Source organism: Myotis nattereri (genome assembly GCF_964212035.1).
Source record: "Myotis nattereri genome assembly, chromosome: 4".
Lineage (NCBI taxonomy): Eukaryota > Metazoa > Chordata > Mammalia > Chiroptera > Vespertilionidae > Myotis > Myotis nattereri.
Genome location: NC_138079.1, coordinates 103812606 through 103830535, shown reverse-complemented (window position 1 = coordinate 103830535; position 17930 = coordinate 103812606). Strand labels below are relative to the sequence as shown.

General features: G+C 60.5%; 1 protein-coding gene across 1 annotated transcript; it reads right to left on the bottom strand.

The window, feature by feature from the left end:
* Positions 1 to 89: 89 nt before the first annotated feature.
* Positions 90 to 15231, bottom strand: IL21R (interleukin 21 receptor; the record flags this gene model as incomplete). Its single annotated transcript, XM_081090303.1, has 8 exons — positions 90 to 3021; positions 4479 to 4560; positions 5752 to 5851; positions 6267 to 6444; positions 7362 to 7507; positions 10260 to 10459; positions 13202 to 13304; positions 15183 to 15231. 8 exons carry the CDS (start codon positions 15229 to 15231, stop codon positions 2236 to 2238), a joined length of 1644 nt encoding a protein of 547 aa, XP_080946429.1. The 3' UTR covers positions 90 to 2235.
* Between the last annotated feature and the right edge of the window lie 2699 nt (positions 15232 to 17930).

Genomic DNA, 17930 nt, shown 5'->3' with positions numbered 1-17930 from the left:
GCACACCCTTTCCCAGTTCCATGTGTGGCCATGGCGTTGGTGCTTGAAGTTGGCCATGGTGGACGTATTTACACCGTGGAAATGAGCAAACGCTACAAATCGGGCTTTATTGAGGGCCTCCTATGTAGCAGACAGGAGAAAGCAGTGGACAAAATAGTCCTTCCCTCGTGGAGCGTCTATTGGCTCCATCACCTTTGTCTCTAGCATGTTTATCTCCATCCACCCATCGAACTGTTCCTCCAGCTTTTGCATCTGTCTCTCCATCACTTATCCATATTCACCCACCAATGTGCCTGGAGGTCCAGCCACCATCCAGCCATCTGGCCTCCTCCTACACCTCCATGCTCCCAGGTGGGCCCGCTCCTGTCTTCGTTTTGCACCCGTGTGTATGATCTGAGCTCCGCCAAAGATGGAGTTAGTCAAGAGCTATGTCTGGCTCAGGCCAGAGCCCCGGTCGGACCCCGGGACCTGACGTCAGTCAGCCCCAGGAGCTCCCCTCCCCCAGCACACAGCTGTGTGTGTGGAGAGCTGAGCAGCTGCACTAGGGGACCAGGTGGCTCCTAGAACCTGTTGCCCCCAAGGGGGTGAGAAAACCACAGCCCACCTTGGCTCAGGTGTCTCCAGGGTGATGGTGGGGTGGTGAGGGCTGTTCACACATATGCAGGAGCTGTGGTTTCACATTTGTGCTGCCGTCGAGCCACAAACAGCCTAATCCAGGTTAATAATGTTCTAGAATTTTCCACACCACGGACTCGTGTATTCTCTCAGCGACTTTTCCCAACCGCTCAGTTTTACAGATGAGTCACAGAGAAGCTTTCAGATGGACCAACGTGTAGCTCAGACTTGCCCAAAAGGAGAGACGAGCCAGAGCTGTCTGCTTGAGGCCTGGCCCTGCAGTCGGCCTGACGGGGGGAGGGTGACAGGCGGGGGTCCCAGTGGGGTTCCAGGCTGGGTGGGGATTCCCCTCAGGGCCCTGGAGTGGCCTCTGAGTCACCTCCCAGCTGCCTTCGCCATCCGGATGGTCTTGAAAAGTCACCTCTAAAGGTCAAGGCTCTTAGGGGAAAACAGCCCATTTTCTTTTAAAAAATACAAGTGAGTAGAGTGCAATATGCAGCGTTTGTGTCACCGCCTGTGCAAAATGATGTTCAGGACGTGCCTTCAAGACATGGCTGAGAACCGTTTTCTTGGCTTCTTAATTCACATTTCAACAGACTTACAAGGCATCAGCAAGAACGTGACTCCCCTCACTCCCCAAGGAGCACATGAGAGTGCTGTGTCCTTCCTGCCAACTCCCGCTGCCCCGTCCCCACCCTGCGTGCCAAGGGGGTCCCTGGGCCTGTGCTCCCACCCTGTACCGAGCACTCGGCACAAGGCTCAGCACGCACTGTGCTCAATAAATATTTCCTGGGTGCATAAAGGGAATTTAAATATAGGCAGAAGGAGCCAGAAAAACAATTTTTAGTGGGTGGGAGGCTGTCTGAAGAGACAAGGCTGACTGATTTTAAGCCCGGAAACACCTCCTACCCTCCCCCCCACCCCCCACCCCCCCGCCCGCCCACGCAGTGCCCCTCTGCAGGGTGGGGATGGCCACAGGCCCAGGTGGTGGCTGCTTTCTTGCCCCCACCCACCTTCAGCACAAGCCTCGGTCCTGCCTCAGAAGGAAGGAAGCTGACGTTTATTGAGGGTCTGCTCTGGGCTGCGCACTAGGTGGGTGACTGCACTGATTTCTCCCCGAGGGCAGCGTGCCATCCACATGTCCAGATAGGAAGTCCCAGCCCAGAGGGGGGACCAGCACCCGAGGTGGCACAGCCAGGAGGCGTCAGAGTGAGGCTCAGACCTGGCTACAGGCCTCTCCCTGTCCCCGGGGCTTCCCACCTGATCAGGAACAGTGTGCGGCTCCTGGAGGGGCCGGCCCCGGGGGCGGGGCTTGGTGTCTGTCACGGGCCGTGTCCTGGTCCCAGGAGACCTGTGGGCAGCACTGGACCCGATTCTCAAATGTGACCCAGGGGCCAGCCCACGTGCCCGGCAGGGAGGGAGGCTGCCGCCGTGTGCACACCCGTGCGTGCTGCTCGCACACGCAGACACGCCGTGCGCCCTGAGCCACACACGCACAGCGTCAACTCCAGGCTCAGGGCCCTGGGAGACCAAAGGCCGCAGGCCTCTTCCCACCACAGCCCAGGCGCCCATGCCTCACCGCCCGGGGGCACGGCCAGTTCTGAACAGCCGGCAGCCTCATTAGCTGCCCTGGGGCCCCGGCCCAGCAGGCGGAGGGGCCATGACCACCCACTGGCGCAGGTAGCTCCTGGGGGGCCCTTCGTCCCTGGGGCTGGAGAAGTCACACTCCACGGGGCTGCCGCAGTCAGAGCCTGCGAAGCCGCTGTCAAACGTGTCCATGTCCAGGCCGGCGGGGGGCGAGCCCGACTCGCTGTCAGACACCCCTCCGGGTGGCCCACCCCCCCAAGGCGGCCCTGGCGCCCAACCCGCCTCATGTTCAAGGGGCAGCATCAGTTTGTCGAGGAGGCTGCCCAAGGGGGCCCCCAGCCCGGCAGGGCCACCAGCTGCAACGCAGCCACAGGACAGGACTGTGGCCCCAGGGCCCAAGAGCGGGTCCTCGGTGCCCGGGCCAGGCTCCAGGCCAGCGTCCAGGTTCAGGGCTGGGTAGCCATCTTCCCCACAGGTACAGGGCCAGGCACACGGCTCCTCTGCACCCACCACGGTCACCGTGTCGATGGACACCACGCCATAGGGCCGGTCCCCCTCCTGGCTGTAAGCTGAGCTGCCTGCACTGCCAGTGCAGGGGGCAGGGCCCCAGTAGCCAGGCTCGGGCTCGGGCTCGGGCTCGGGCTTAGGGGTGCAGTCGGTTTCCACCAGATCTGCTGGCGCGGGCAGTAGCGTGGTCTCCAGCCCCTGGACTGCACTCAGCGGGGGGCAGCAGTTGTACATCTCCAAGGGCGAGGGCACCCCTGGGCTCCAGGGGCCCAGGTCCAGGCTGGAGGCAGTGAAGGGCGTGCCCACCCATTTCTGTGAGAGAGAACCGGGAGGGAGAGTCACGCATGGGTCGGGGGCCAGGGAAGGTATAAACTCAGACCGTGGGCCACTCGGTGGCCTGCGGGGGCCAAAATACAGGAGACCCTGAGGTCTGAGTGACAGAGCCCCCACCAGTCCCTGTTTTATTTCTTAAAACCCAGCGTTCTCCTGTTTGTGTCCCCACTACAGCGGACACTCGGCCAGGGCACAATTCCCGGTTCTTCTGGTCACAGCTGCATCCCGAGGCTCACACAGTGCCTGGCACACAGTCAGTGGCCGAGAAATGTTTAACTGAATGAGAGACCGCCAACTTGGAATGGCCTATGTGTGCACAGTGGCTAAGGGCTGTGGGGCCATGAGGGACTGGGGCAGCGGCCCCTAAGCGCTGAGAATCCCCCTTTTGACACAGGGTCCCCATCCAATCAGCAGAGAGAATCCCCGAGAACTGGAATCTCCTCGATTTGAGCCTCTTGCCCCTGGAAAGCTCATCTCAGGACCCTGACGTGGCTGCCACCACTGCTTTGAAGTCGCTTCTCAGCTGTGTGGCCTTGAGCCAGTTACTTACTCTCTCTGGGCCCCAGTGTCCCCATCTGTGAAGTGGGCCTGCGCATAGGACCCACTCCTCAGGGCTGCTGTGAGCATTAAGTGAGTTAATATCTGCCCAGGACACAGTGAGTGCTATGAGTACTGGCAAAATGGATACAAAATAGAGGTGATATCGGAAGCTCTGGGAAGGAGCAGAGGGAAGAGGAAGGGTCCACCCACGTGGGCTGGAGTCCACGCTCCTCCCCTCCCCAACGAAAGCCACTTCTGCGATCTGAGCAGGGTCTCCTCACAGCCCCCCGGGGGGAGGAGCGCCCGCCCTGCAGGGGCTGCGGGGAAGGTGTGGGGTGGAGCCCAGAGCGCTCAGCGCAGCTCCAGGCAGCTGGCAGGAGCTCAATCAAGGCGCCAGCCCGCATTTCCTGACTTCCAGGCTCCTCCCGCCTCACCACATCCTCTCCGGGGGAGGCCCCTCCCGCCACCGAGGGTGGGTGTTGAGCAGTAAATGGGCCCAGAGAACCGTGGGCGCCGTGGTGGCTGTGGTGGTTGAAGCTTGGCAGGGGGTTGTGCATTTTGCAGGCATGTCCCTCCCTTTCCACCCTCACACCAGGACATCTAAGACCCAGAAAGCCAATTTGTGGCCCCAGGGTGCACCTGGCCCAACCCACCCCCAGCTGGCTCCTGGGGCTGGGAAAGGCTGCATGATCTTGATGAACTCTGCCCCGGAATTACTTCCTGCACTTGGCAGATGCCAAGACCGAGGTCTGGCTTCTGGCCTGGCTGGGCCTGCAGCTGGGGCTGGGGCTGGGGCTGGGGCTGGGGCTGGGGCTGGGGCTGGGGCTGGACCTGCATCTGGGGCTGGGGCTGGAGAGGGTAAGAGGTGTCAAGGGCTGGTCGGGTGGGGCTCTCACCTTGAAGTTCCCGCTGTGGCTCACATACAGGTGCTGGAAGAATGGCTCTGGGCTGGGCACCTGCACCCACACCTTCCACAGCCTGGGAGGGCAGAGAGAAGGTAAGCCCCCCGGTCTCACGGAGGGCAGCCCAGCCTCCCCCTCTTTGTCCTACAGGACACACCCAAGTGCCTCCTTTCCACCTCCCCTCCCCCCACCTGCCCTGACCACAATGTCCACATCTGTAAACTGAGGCAGCGAGTCGCCCACGGCTCCTGAAGGCACGAGGGCTCCGCCACCCTTTGTGTGCTTGGTGAGCGCTGCCCCTCTGAGCCCCGACTCCTCCTCTAGGGCCAGGTGGGCAAAGGGCCGGCTCCTCGGGGCTGTGGGGGATTCGGGGCGCACCCGGCACCAGGAGCCCCCTGAGCCACGGCGCCGCCTCTGGCTCTGCTCGGTCTCTAGACCGAGAGGACCAGGACGCGCTGCCACCCGGCGAGGCCCCACCATAGCCGGCCGCGCTCGGAGGCCGGGGAGCCCATGCTGGACTCGCCACCAGCAGCACCTTCTCTCAGGGACCACGCTCAGCAGAAACCAACACGTAACAAATAAAAGCAAAACCTCGGGTTGAGGCGGGGGAGGGGGGTCACCCCACCTGGCAGTCCCTCATGCCCCCCAGGTCAAAGCTTAGAATTCCCTGACACAATCACAGCTGAGGCCACTGTTCAGAGCACAGGGTTCAGCCCGGCCGGTGGCTCGGTGGTTAGAGCGTTGGCCCGCACATCAAAGGGGCAAGTCCCGGTCAAGGCCACACACCTGGGTTGCAGGTTCGATCCCCAGCCCCGGTTGGGGCATTTGTAGGAAGCAACCAATGAGTGTGTCTCTCTCCAAGGATGTTTCTCTCTCTCTCTCCCTCCCAGCCTCCCTCCCTTCCACTCTCTAAAAATTCAATGGAAAAAGGATCCTCCGGCGAGGATTCACCAAAAAACAAAGAAAAAGAGCGCAGGGCTCAAGGTCCTCCTTTGTTTCACAGCCGTGTGAATCGGGCGGCGTCCTTGCCGACTCCGTGCCTCAGTGCCCGGATATGTCGAATGGAGGTCACTGCCTGAATCCAGCTCACGGGGCGGCTGTGAGGCTGAGTGAGCGCCCAGCACGGAGGAAACCGGGAGCTGGTCATTGTCACCACCCCTGTCACGACCACCGTCTCCATGACGGGTGTGCCCCAGCCGGGGCGAGTCACAGAGGGGCTGTGGCCCAGGCTGACCCCATCCCCCCCACCCCGAGCCCCTGGCCTCACCTCCAAGGCAGGCGGATCTTCAGACCTAAGTAGACAAGGATGGGGAGCGTGAAGACCAGGAAGAGATAGAGCAGGTCCGTGTGCCAGCCTGCCTTGAGCTCTGGGAAGAAGCACATAGTGGGTCACATGGAACCCACCTGTACAGAGGCACGTGGCGTGGGTGGTGGGCAGGGGTCTGGGTGGCGGGAAGGGGCTGGGAAGGCTTCGGTGCCTTGAACCCCCTCCCACCCCCTCCCTGGGGAAGAGACTTTATCTGCTGGGCCTCAATTTTCTCATCTACGAAACGGGGCTAAGGATGCTTACTTCACAGACTGATAGGGAGGGAGACGCACAGCCTGGCAGGAGAGGCCCCTGGCACCCCACACAGGGCCTGGCAAGCAGGGGCTCCCGACTGTCAAATGGCTACTCCTGGGATATGGCTCAGCTGCGTGGATACCTTGCACCACGCTGGACATCTCAGGGCTCAGGACAAGGCTTGGCACCAAGAGTGGGCGTCCACCCAGCTTCACACCTACCTTCCGGCTGGGTGCGAAAGAGGACCGGGTCGCTCCACTCGCTCCAGGCCCCCTGGAAGGAGGAGCCGGGCTGGGGCCCCGCCCGCACCTGCAGCTCATAGCTGGCGCCTGGGTGGAACTCCAAGGGCAGGAGGGAGACGCTCCTGACGTCCACCGAGATCAGCTTCCTCCCCGGACTCTGCCAGCACAGGGGAAGGATGCGCTGTGAGGGCGAGCGGGCGGCCCTGCCTTCACCCCCCTGCCTTCAGCAGAACCCCCCCCCAGCCCTCTCCTGGGGTCTGCACTCCCTGCCCGAGAGCCAGGCCCCAGCTGGAGTTCTGGCCACTCCAGTGTGGGCAGCGCAGAGCCATGGGCACGTCTCGGCCTTGCCCAGGTCACGATGCTTTGTTCATGGCCCTCTGATCCCACAGCAGGGGACCCTCCCTGCTGGGACTGGGGCTGCCCCAGGAGCAGCAGCGGCCACTCCTGGCAGTGCTTAACGGGCAGCATTCCAGACAGCGGGCATTCCCCACAGCGGGCATTTGAAAGGCTCCCACCACACGCCTCTTAGCCGTGGAAACCTCAGGAGTCTTCCACGGGGACAGACTAAACCATGAAGACCTTCAACTGGGGCCATTCTAAAGGGTAGAGAACGCTGGAGCCCTCCTAACAGCGGCCATCTGGAACCCTCTGACACCTAGACAGAGGACACCGCTGGCCCTTCGGCTTGGAAACAATGTCCTTCTGACCCTGGGCCTTTTGGTTATGGAAGCTTCTGGAACTCCTCAACTGCGGCCAGCCGTCCTAAGCGAAGTGGGACGGTTCCAAACCTCCAATTCTGAAACAATTACTGTCGCTAGACGTGAGGCGGGACCTGCAGAGGTGCCAGCCCCTTCTCTGGCAGCTGGTAGACAGGACCCAGGAACGGGAAGGAAACAGGGGTAAGGGGTCTCCTACCCCAGGGAGAAGGAGAGAGGGCAGCATGAGAGCGTGTCAGGGGAGCTCCATCCTGGGTGTGTCCTGGGTTTCCATTCTTGGCTGTGAATGACCACCTCAGTGGTCTCCCGGGCACTCCCCCCCCCCCCCCGCCAGCCTGCCCATTCTCTGCAGTCTCACCTGCGTCCAGGGGTCTCCCCGCTTCCTGTACCGCAGCTCATACTGCAGTTTGCCCTTGAGCGCGTACGCGTCGTAATCGGAGCTCCAGGAGATGTTATAATGTTCCGAGAAGGTCACGGTCACGTTGAAAGGAGGAGACAGCTTGACTTAAAGAAAAATGCCAGAAAGATAAAATGGGTGAGATTTGTATCAGCTGGACATGCCCTGGTGGCCCATCCCTTCTGTGACCAGGACGAGTGGCCCCGGGTGGCTGGGTGAAGCTTCCCCTGTCTCCGGGCCTCAGTTTATGCATCTGAAAAATGGACTGCTGTGGGGTGGCAAATTCAGAGGCGGCAGGTGACAGCTACGGTGAAGCAGGTGTGGGCACTGAACTATAAAGAGCCCTCCGAGCGCACAGGGGCCGGGCAGGAGTGCAGACCAGGGTGGCCAGGAAGGAAAAACCCGGAAAGCCCAGATTATTGTAGGAAATCGCTCAAATGTTAAAGTTAGGCGCTGATCCATGCCTTTCTAAGCTCCCTGATGGCCACACCCTCAGGTTCTCTAGTCCTGCTGTCAGTGAGGGCGTCAGTGAGCCCCTCCGGCCCTGAGAAGGCAGAGGACGCTGATCAGCGAGGGCTGATGACTCTGCTCTGCGGACCTCGGCTGCAGTGAGTGTCCTGCTGTGGCTACCGGAAGCTACCGGCTGAGCAGCCGGCCCGCAGTGGCCGAGAGTGTGACCGCCCTCACCTCACAGGCACCCCCCGGAAAGTGTAAGCGCGGCGATCTGGACCACACACGCGGCCCCGGGGCCCCTCCCAAATCTGCTTTCAACCTGAGCAGGGCACCCACAGCGCGTGCCTTCATGTCCTCTCTTGGAAAAGGGAGTCGGTTCCTATCACATAGAGTGAAAATTCATGGACCAAGCTAAGTAGAGAAGGAGGGCACGTCAGGGAAGCCAGTGGCAAGCTGCTCCTGTCAGAGGGAAGAGGGGCCTGTGCCCGCACCCGCCTTCTCCGGGCTGCTGGCCACCCCCTCTCTGGGATCTCAGCTCCTTGGGGCAGAGGGTTAGTTCTCCGGGGTCAGTGCTGTGCCTGCACCTCTGAGGACAGAGTCCGGCACACAGTAGGCCCTCACAAAATGCCTGTTAAATCCAGGTGTTCCAAAAGGAGCTCTGAAGCCGACTCCGTCCGCGGCCTGAGGTGCGAGAAGGCGCACATTCACGCCGTGCTGAGTGCTTTGTGGTGGTTGCTCTCTCAGCCACGGGCCCCTCTGAACTGGAATAGTCCCTAAGCCCTCCTCTGTCCTCCCAGGCCGGCGGGGGCCTGGTTGTCAGCGTCCTTGGGGCCTGGCTGGCTGGTAAGGACCAATTCACGGGGGAACTCAGCTCGGGAGAGGCTGGCGCAGCCCAGGGCCCAGGAGGACCAAGGGGCCGGGGAAGGCTGCCCAGGGACAGGAGACTGCCTCCTCCTCCGCTGAGCACAGGCCTGGCCTCAGACCCTGGCAGGAGGGGGGAGGGAGGGCCGGAGAAATGCCAGGAGGAGGGGCAGCTCTGCCCTGTGCCCTCCTCTGCCTGCCCAGCTCTCAGGGAGATAGGAGGGCACCCCTGCTTGGTAAACCAACACACCTGGATCTAAATGGCTGAGTGAGTGTGCATGTGTGTAGGCATATGCATGTGTGTGCGTGTGTGTGCATAAACATGAGAATGTGGGCATCTGTGTCCGTGCTGTCTAGGCCAGGGGTTGAGGGGGTTTGTGAGTGTGAGTGTGTCCGTGTGTCCGTGTGTGTGTGTGTGTGTGTCTGTGTGTCATTGTGTGTCCATGTGTGTGTGCGCGTGCGCGCGTGTGAAAGTCTGGGTGTGTCCGTGTGTGTGCACACGTATGAAAGTCTGGGTGTGTCTGTCCGTGTGTGTGCACACGTATGAAAGTCTGGGTGTGTCTGTCTGTGTGTGCATGTGAAAGTCTGTGTGTGTCTGGGTGTGTGTGTCCCTGTGTGTATGTGTGTGCGCGCACGTGTGAAAGTCTGGGTGTGTCCGTGTGCGTGCATGTGTGTGTCTGTGTGTGTGTGTCCCCGTGTGTATGTGTGTGTGTGCGCGTGTGAAAATCTGGGTGTGCCTGGCTGTGTGTGTGTCCGTGTGTCTCTGTGTGTGTCTCTGTGTATGTGTGTGTGTGCACATGTGAAAGTCTGGGTGTGCCTGCGTGTGTGTGAAGTTTGCTCACATGCTCTGTGGTGTGACATTCACTCAGCAAAGTGGTGCAGACCTGGACCCCAGAGTGCGAATGAGACACCTGCGTGTCCCCTGCCCCCCCACTGGGGCCCGGGAGGCAGACACTGCCAAACCGCAGGCCTGCGCCCTCCCGAGGGCGGGATTCTCTTGGCGGTTCGTTTCTGCATGCCTCTGGGGACAGGCCTCTCACTCCCTGCCTGGACACCCCACTTTGCGCTCACATCACACTAAAAGCTGCCTCGGCCCCTTCCCTGCCCCACCCTGGCTCTGGACCCACAAAGACAACTGCTTCCACCAGCCAGGTCCCTCTGTCCCTGGGCCTCCTCCCTGGAGCTAACGATGGGAGGAAACTTGGGGAGGTTTTCTCTTGTGACTCAGTGTCCCCCACTTGCCTCACACTGGGAGAGAGTCCCAGAGGTCAGAGTTAAAGGGCTCTCGTTCTATAGTGCAAGGTCACGGGGCTGAACCAGAACGGCAGCCCCAGGTCCCGGTCCCAGATCTCCTTCACCCCCTGCTGCCTGTCTCTGGTTCAGGCCAGGCCCCACTGCCACCCCACACCTGGCAAACGCGGCATCTACAGGGCCGACCTCCAACGAGAGGCAGGGCGTGGGACCGTCAGTTTGTGGGGGCGGGGGAGCCGGCCCGGGGAGCTTGGGGCCCAACCCCGCCTGGGTTCTCCTCCAAGGAGTACTCACGGCTCTCGGCCAGGACAAAGCTGCCACACTCCTGGGAGCGGTTGCCAGGCTGGTCTGTCATGTTGACACTGAAAATGTCGTCGGCCATGAAGCGGAACACATCCATGTGGCACGTGTACTTTGCGTGAGTGGCATTGTGCGCGGACCGGTGCAGGCTGCAAGAGGTGACCTCATCCTCCAGTTCTCCGTAGGGGTCTTGCCTTCGAGGACAGAGCAGCCAGTCACGGCTAGTGGCCGGCGGGCTCAGTGCACGGGAGGGGCTGGCGGTGGGGCTGGAGCTCACCTAGTCCCACCAACCCTTCCCAGCGAAGGTTTACCCTCCCCTGGAGCAGCCCTGGTGGGTTGGTCCCGGCTCCGGGCTTGCACCCCTTCAAGCGACCAGACTCACTCTGTCACTCAGAGCAGCAACTCTCAGCTGCAGAAATCGGGCCACTCTTGCCTGAATGCATTCTAACTCTGACCCTGTCCGCTCCACCTCCTGGATCACTGTCCCATGGGAAGGGCGCTAAGCATTTCTGGCCTCCTTCCCACTCTCCTTCCATCCAAAATCCACCGATCACCGAAGCAAGAGCCACACGAAGCTCCGTCCTGCTCTGGTGAACTTCCAGGGGGGTAGTTAATACGGAGTTGGGGGAAATGTGCTGCCTTTTTAACTCCCACTGGGCAGAAACAATGGGTTTTGAAGGATGCATAGAAGTTCACCAGCGATTTCCCCCTGCCTACAGATTCAGGCTCGGAGCATGGCCACCCCCAGGGCCAGTATGGGCGTGTGGGTTCAGGTCTCTGCTAAATGTTGGCTGGAATAGAAACATCTCCTGAATCAATGCTCTCCAAGCCTCCAGCCTGGACACTGATGGCTGCCAGGTGGGGTCCTCGCCTTGCCCGCCCTCCCTGCGATCTCTTTCACTTGCACAGCAGCCAGGGGCCTTTAAGACTCCCCGTCCCTCCCCTGCCTAGCACTCCACGGTGGCTTCTCCCCGCCCACACCACAGAGCCCGGCCCGCCCACCCTCCCGCCTCCTGTACTCACGGTTCCCCTCCACCTGGCTCCGCCCCCTCCGGCCACACTGACCTCCCCACCATGCCTCAGGCTCTCCAGCTCTCCCGCCTGAGCCCTTTGCACATGCAGTGCCCTCTGCCTGGAAGGCCCTTCCCCAGCTCATCGGCTGCCTCCTCCTCACCCACAGAGGCTGCCCTGACCCCTTGGCCCTCCCCCACATCTCTGCTCTCTACCATGGGGTCCAGCTTCCTGCTCTTGACAGCGCTCATTGCACTCAGAAAGCATCCTGCTGGCTGTGTGTGTGTGCGTGCGTGCGTGTGTGTGCGTGTGTGTGCGTGTGTGTCCGTGTGTGTGCGTGTGTGTGTCTCACCAGCCACTCCCTCTGCGTGTGTGTGTGTGCGCACGTGTGTGTCTCACCAGCCACTCCCCTGTGTGTGTGTGTGTGTCACCAGTGACTCCGCTGCGTGTGTGTGTGTGTGTGTGTGTGTGTCACCAGGCACTCCGCTGCGTGTGTGTGTGTGTGTGTGTGTGTGTCACCAGTGACTCCGCTGCGTGTGTGTGTGTGTGTGTGTGTGTCACCAGTGACTCCGCTGCGTGTGTGTGTGTGTGTGTGTGTGTCACCAGGCACTCCGCTGCGTGTGTGTGTGTGTGTGTGTCACCAGTGACTCCGCTGCATGTGTGTGTGTGTGTGTGTGTGTGACCAGGCACTCCGCTGCGTGTGTGTGTGTGTGTGTGTGTGTGTGTGTGTCACCAGCCACTCCGCTGCGTGTGTCAGCTCCAGGACACCTGGGACCGCACGGCTGGGCCTCTGCTGAGTCACTAGTGCCTGCACGTGTCAGGCAGGAGCCTAATCAAAGTGCCGTGTGAGTGGATGATGAGTGGGTGATGGCAAAGTCTCTCCTTGACCACACGCTACGCAGGCTCCTCTGCACTCTCCTCACCGTGGCCCTGACCTTCGGGTTTCCGTGTCTGTCTCTGCGTCGTCTACTTTGAGCAAGGCTCCTGCTGAGTCGGTCCAGCCGGAAGCCCCACCCTCAATGCCAAAGTGGGCTCCTCCTCCCCCACCAGCCCCCGGTGGAGTCTGGGCCCCCTGGGCTGCCTCAGCAGGAGCCCTGTTAGGTCGGCTTAGCCCGGAGCCCTCGGACCCCTGGTGTCCCCTCCTCGTGGTTCCCTGCACTGACCCACCCTGCTCCTTGGCTATAAGCCCAGCTTTTCCTTGTTGTGTTCCGAGTGGAGCCCAATCAGCAAAACCCTGTGCAATGGCCCGAGCCTGCCACTATGGTCTTCAGTAAAGTCCGCCCTACCGTTCTTGAACAAGTGTCATGCATGATTTTTTTCTTTAACAATATGGACTTATAAGGACCCGTGGAGTTTGGAGTCAGGCTGCCTGTGTTTGAAACGAGGTCCGCCATTCGCTGGCTGTGTGACCTCGGGCAAGTTGCATAACCTCTCTGAACTTCAGTGCCCTCACTTGTAAAATGAGAGTCATAATTGTGAGGACCGGAGGTGGTCATTCATGTGAAGCACATGGCGGGCTGCCTGGCATGTACTGAGTGCTCAAAAACATCGTGTGGCAGTCCGGTCACCTCGGCGTCTCAAAACCATAGTCAGGCCTGCGTGAGTGACAGAGAACGGCCTTAGAGCTGGACAGAGCAGCCCTACGCCTCTCAGGCATTCTCTGCACAAGTCCCATGAGCCCTGGGTGGTCGTCTGCAAGATGGGCACAGTGACTCCCATCTCACAGTCTTTCTTGGGGTGAAACCAAATGCTGTGGGTGACGTTGCTGAGTGAGCCCCCAGGAAGCGGCAGCTCTTGTCTTTATTGCTAAACTACCTATCTGGCACACAGTAGGTCCAACTCAGCTCATGGTCTCCTGTGGTCCTGTCCTGGGACCAGGCTCCCCTGAGGAGCACTCCTAGGGCTGGTGAGGCCCAGCCACTTACCAGGTGAGGGTGAGCATGCTGGGGTGGGGGGTCCACGTCTCCAGGAAGCAGGTGACTGTCCGGAAGTAATCGGTGTAGCAGACAAGGTCTGAGCATCCCCAGGCTGCAGGGTGAGGGAGAGAGAGGCCTTGGTAGGGGTTGGGAGGGGCTGCAGAGCTCCCCGCTCCCTCAGCCCGTCCAGGGCTGGAGGATGAGTGGAGGCGGGTCCCAGGGACAGGATGAATACGGCGAGTCAGGGACCACCAAGATGTGGGACTGAGGCAAGGAGGTCCTGTCCCCTTGTCTGAGATTCCTGGTCTGAGCCCCCAAAGTTTCAAGGCCAGCCACGGGGACAAGACACTCCTAATGAGACAGAATTAACTCAGTGGGTCATAATCTACATTTTGCTCCGTATTTAACAAAATAAACGTAATAAGTTTTAGTTTTGTTTTATCAGATCAAGTGCCAGTGCTGCTCTCCCCACTCCCCACCCCACTCCCACCATTTACCAGAAATGTGTTTCCCTGTTCAAGTAGCTTCATCTTCAATGGCTTTTCCTTACTTTCCCGGGACTCATGGGGACCCGGGTCAGAAGCTGGGCTCGGAGCCCGGAGCACCGCTCTGGAAAGTCCGGGCGTCCGCCCTCCACACACGGGCAGGCAATGCTGGTGGACAGGACACTCCCTGGGCGCGGCCTCAGAGGCCTCCCACGGCCGGGGCTGGGAAATGACTCCCGCTCTAGGCTCCCCTCTGGGAGGAGGCAGGCCTGCCCCGGGCACTTGTGGAGAATGGGCACTGCTTTGGGATGGAGGTGACATCAGGGACCAGAGGGAGTGAAAACCTGGCCACCTGGGCCGAGAGCCCCAGGGCTGTCCCTGGCCTGTGGTTACCAAAGCGTGGACACGTGCCTCAGGCCACTCGCGCCACCACCTGTAACGGGACCTGGTGCCTGGAGGGTGTGGAGGTGAGCGTGTGCTGTCTGTCACACGTGCAGCCCGTGCTTGAGGAAAGCAGCCAAGCCAGGTGAGCACGGGAATCAGCACACCTGTGGCCTGGCCCCAAGGCTGCCGCCGCCCGTCGTGTGGCCGTGACCTGTCCCTGACCCTCTCGGGGCCAGTTTTCTCAGCTGAGAACCGGGCGGCGCTCGGCCTGGGCCCGTGGGCTGTCAGGAGCATGGGCTGAGACGGCGCTCGGCACCATGCATAGCGGGCTCGCTACTGGTGCCCACAGGGGCGGTGCTGTGGCGGGTGCCCGAAGGCCTGTGAGAGCCAGGGCAGAGTGGGCCTTGCCCAGGACGGGAGCCTGACACCTGTTTGCTGAAGGAGCTGTTCGAGGCTCTGGGTCTTTAAGGAAAAACCAGAGAGAAATGCTGATGGTCAGCGAGTGGCTGAAGGGCCCCCTGCCCCCATCCAGCCCCATTGGAGCCTGGGTGCTGCATCGCCCCTCCTCTGGGAAGGCCTCCTGGATCTCAGCCCTGGCCATGCCCCGTGTCTAACTCCTGGCCTTCCCCAGCTCCGTGTCTGACATTCCCCCCGGCACCCCCACCAGCTGCAGCTTCTCCAGAACCTTTAAGGTTCTGCTACTTTGGTCCTCACCCCCTCTTCCTCGCTGGGAGCATCAGTGCCTGAGGGCAGCCTGGTGATGGTTGGAGAACTTCCCCTAGGAGATGAGGTGGGACCAGAGGCAGACTCCCTCACAGGGGGGCTGGAGGTGGGGGGGCCTGGGAGGTGGGGTCGAAGCCTGCCATGGCAGGGCCACGGGAATGCAGGGTGCGGTCTCCCAGGGCCCCAGTGAGCCTCAAAGACCAAGCTAGGGCCGAGCTGCTTGGACCTGCCCAAACCTGGCTAATGAGGCGCTCTGGGTGGGTGAATTCTGGTTCGTGGAGAGCTGGCGGCTCCCCCTGTGTCCGCCTCGAGTGGACACGTGCCATGGACTCTGACCCAGAGCCCACAGGCCCGCCCGCCCGCCCGCCCGCCCGCTGCAGAGCCGGCCCGCTACTCACCGCCCTGGAGCAGCAGCAGGAGCAGAGGGGTGGCCCAGCCACACGGCATGCTGACTCCGGGCCTGCAAGAGACACACAGCAGACGGTGGGCCCCCGCCTGGGGATCAGGGGACCCTGGACAGCCTCCCTCTGGTCCCCATCCCTCCGGTCCCCATCCCTCCCTTGGAAGACTTGCCTCAGAGTCCCGAATGTGTCTCAGAAAAACAAGATTTTGAGGAGCCCGAGGGCACCCCCAAGAGTTCCTGCCCCTTGGAAACAGCTCCCCCGTGGGTCCCCCTCCCACTTCTCCCACCTTCTTCCTGTCCCCCTTACACAGCCACAAGTGACAGGTGAGTTCAAAGAGGGAGGGGCTCGCTGCTCTCCCCCACACACTCAGTCCACACTGTGTGGGGGGTTAAATGTGGGCATTTACGCAGCTGAGGAGGAAGGAGCGGGGAGGGGACGCTGGTTTGGAAAGTGATATTCAATGACCAGCAATCGTGAGTGCCCCCTCCCATAAGACACTCGTGTTGACATGAGCTTTGTAAATTGTCTCCTCACTAAACAACGAATCTAAGATTCACCCACAAAGGAGACCCCTACTGGGTCCCGAAGATAAGGTTCGTCCCATGAGCCTTTACTCAATCCAAAGCCCAGGCTGCCTATGAGGCAGCGTCCTGGAAACCCAGACCCCGCCAACCAAAGGGGACCTGGGCACCCCGGTCTAGGTGAGATGGAGAAGAGACCTTTGTGGAGAACAGCAAGCCCATCCAGGAGGAGTGGGCTCTGGTGCCCTTGACAGAGGAACAAGCCACCAGGCTGGCAGTGCCAGCCTTGCCCATTGCATCCCCAGTTCTGTGTCTGCTTGGGGAGGTGCCAGCCAGAGGCCAGTGGGCCCGCCTGCCAGGCCAGGATCCTCCCCCAGACCTCCCCCACGGACAGGGGAATGGCTGGACCTGGAGCCTACAGAATGATCCATGCAGGGAGCAAGTCACACACCTGGCTTCTTCCAGACCATCCCCGAGCCCACAGCGGGACACCCACACACACACACACACACCGGGGTTCCCAAGATCCTACTCCGGCCCCATCAAGAGCTCGCTCTGAGCTCCCGTCCAAGTCCCAAGTAGTCAGCCGCAAAGGGCACGGAGAGGGTCAGATTACCAGCTGTGTGTCTCTGGGCCAGTCACTTGCCCTCTCTGAGCCTTGCAGGAAACAGTAAAGCCCACTTCCAGGATTCTTGTGAGAATTCAGAGTGATTTGCATGCCCCTGACACCCAAACACTCAATAATAAAGAGCCCTGATTGATACAGAATTTAGAGCTTCAGAAATGAAGGAATTCCAGAAGGACCTAGCCAAGAGCTCCCCAAATGTCTCACTTTCAAAATGTTGGCCATATTTGCAGATCATTTGTTTATTTAATGTTTTCTATAAATGAAGTTACTTACAAAATTAATTCCAACCTCATCCTAAGCAATAATCTCCATAGTCGTGTAATTTTCCCAACACACGTTAAAATGAGTAACGATGCTATTAAAATACGATAGCCCGGCGGTGTAGCTCAGTGGTTGAGCGCCGGCCCATGCACCGGGAGGTAGCTGGTTCAATTCCTGGTCAGGACACATGCCCAGGTTTCAGACTCGATCCCCAGTAGGGGGCGTGCAGGAGGCAGCTGATGGATGTTTCTCTCTCATCGATGTATCTATCTCTCTCTTCCTATCCCTTCCTCTCCGTGAAATCAATAAAAATTTGTGGGTTGTTGTTTTAACGATAATGTTGGGGAAAACCCCATAAAGCTGCTTTGAAGCACATTGACCTGGCCCCAAGCCCAGCAGCAGTCCTGTTACCACACTGGGAGGACTGGACCTCCCACCACAGGAGACGGAGCCAGACCTGCGCCTCACTAGCGTGTCCACACCTGGGCCCCAGCCCAGCACAGGCCCTGCATCGCTCTGCCCCGTCCCTCCCCAGCAGCTCCGCTTGCCTGCAGGATGAAGCACAAATTCCTTCACCCAGATCCAAGGGACCCCTCGGCCAACATGCCTCAGGTCTACACAAATGGCACACAGGCCCTGGGGGTGATGGGGAGCTGCTGCTCTGTCCGCCTGGCCTCTCTGCCCCTCTTATGAGGCACTCCTCCAACTGGCTGGGACTCCCTAGGGTGGGCACCTGGCCCAGGCCGGGCCAGCAAAGCACCCACCAGCCTAGCCGCAGGGAGCGGGTCAGAATGGGCAGCAGCCCAGGCATGCCCGTGAGAGCCGTCCTGGGAATTTTCTAGAACTCTAATTGAGAGGGACTTTGGGGGTGCCCACTGGACGCTGGTGCCCATCTCTGTCACCTACTACAGAAAGGTTGCCTGGAAATGAGGCCAATACGGAGCGATACAGACTAGAGCCCCGGGGCTTCATTTAGGACCCGGATCCAGCCGCACATGAAGTCCATGCCTGGACTCTTCATTTGCATAAGCCGAGGGTGGGGCGGGGAACCTGTTTTGCTCAACCATGTGGAATCATGCTTCTGTTGCTTGCCACCAAAGAAAGCTGATACAGTGGGATAGAGTAAAGGGCCCAGGATTTGAAGCCAGAGGATCTTGGAGCTTTTCTGGGCCTTCACTCTCTGTCCTCAGTTCCCATCTCTAAAATGGGGACAATAATGCCCAGGGCACCTGGCCGTGAAGGGGAGTCCGGGGGACAGCAGACGGGGCCGTGCTCTGTGGCTGCCAGCGACTATACGAGGGTGCTGGACTCCGGCTGTTCCTGTCCCACTGA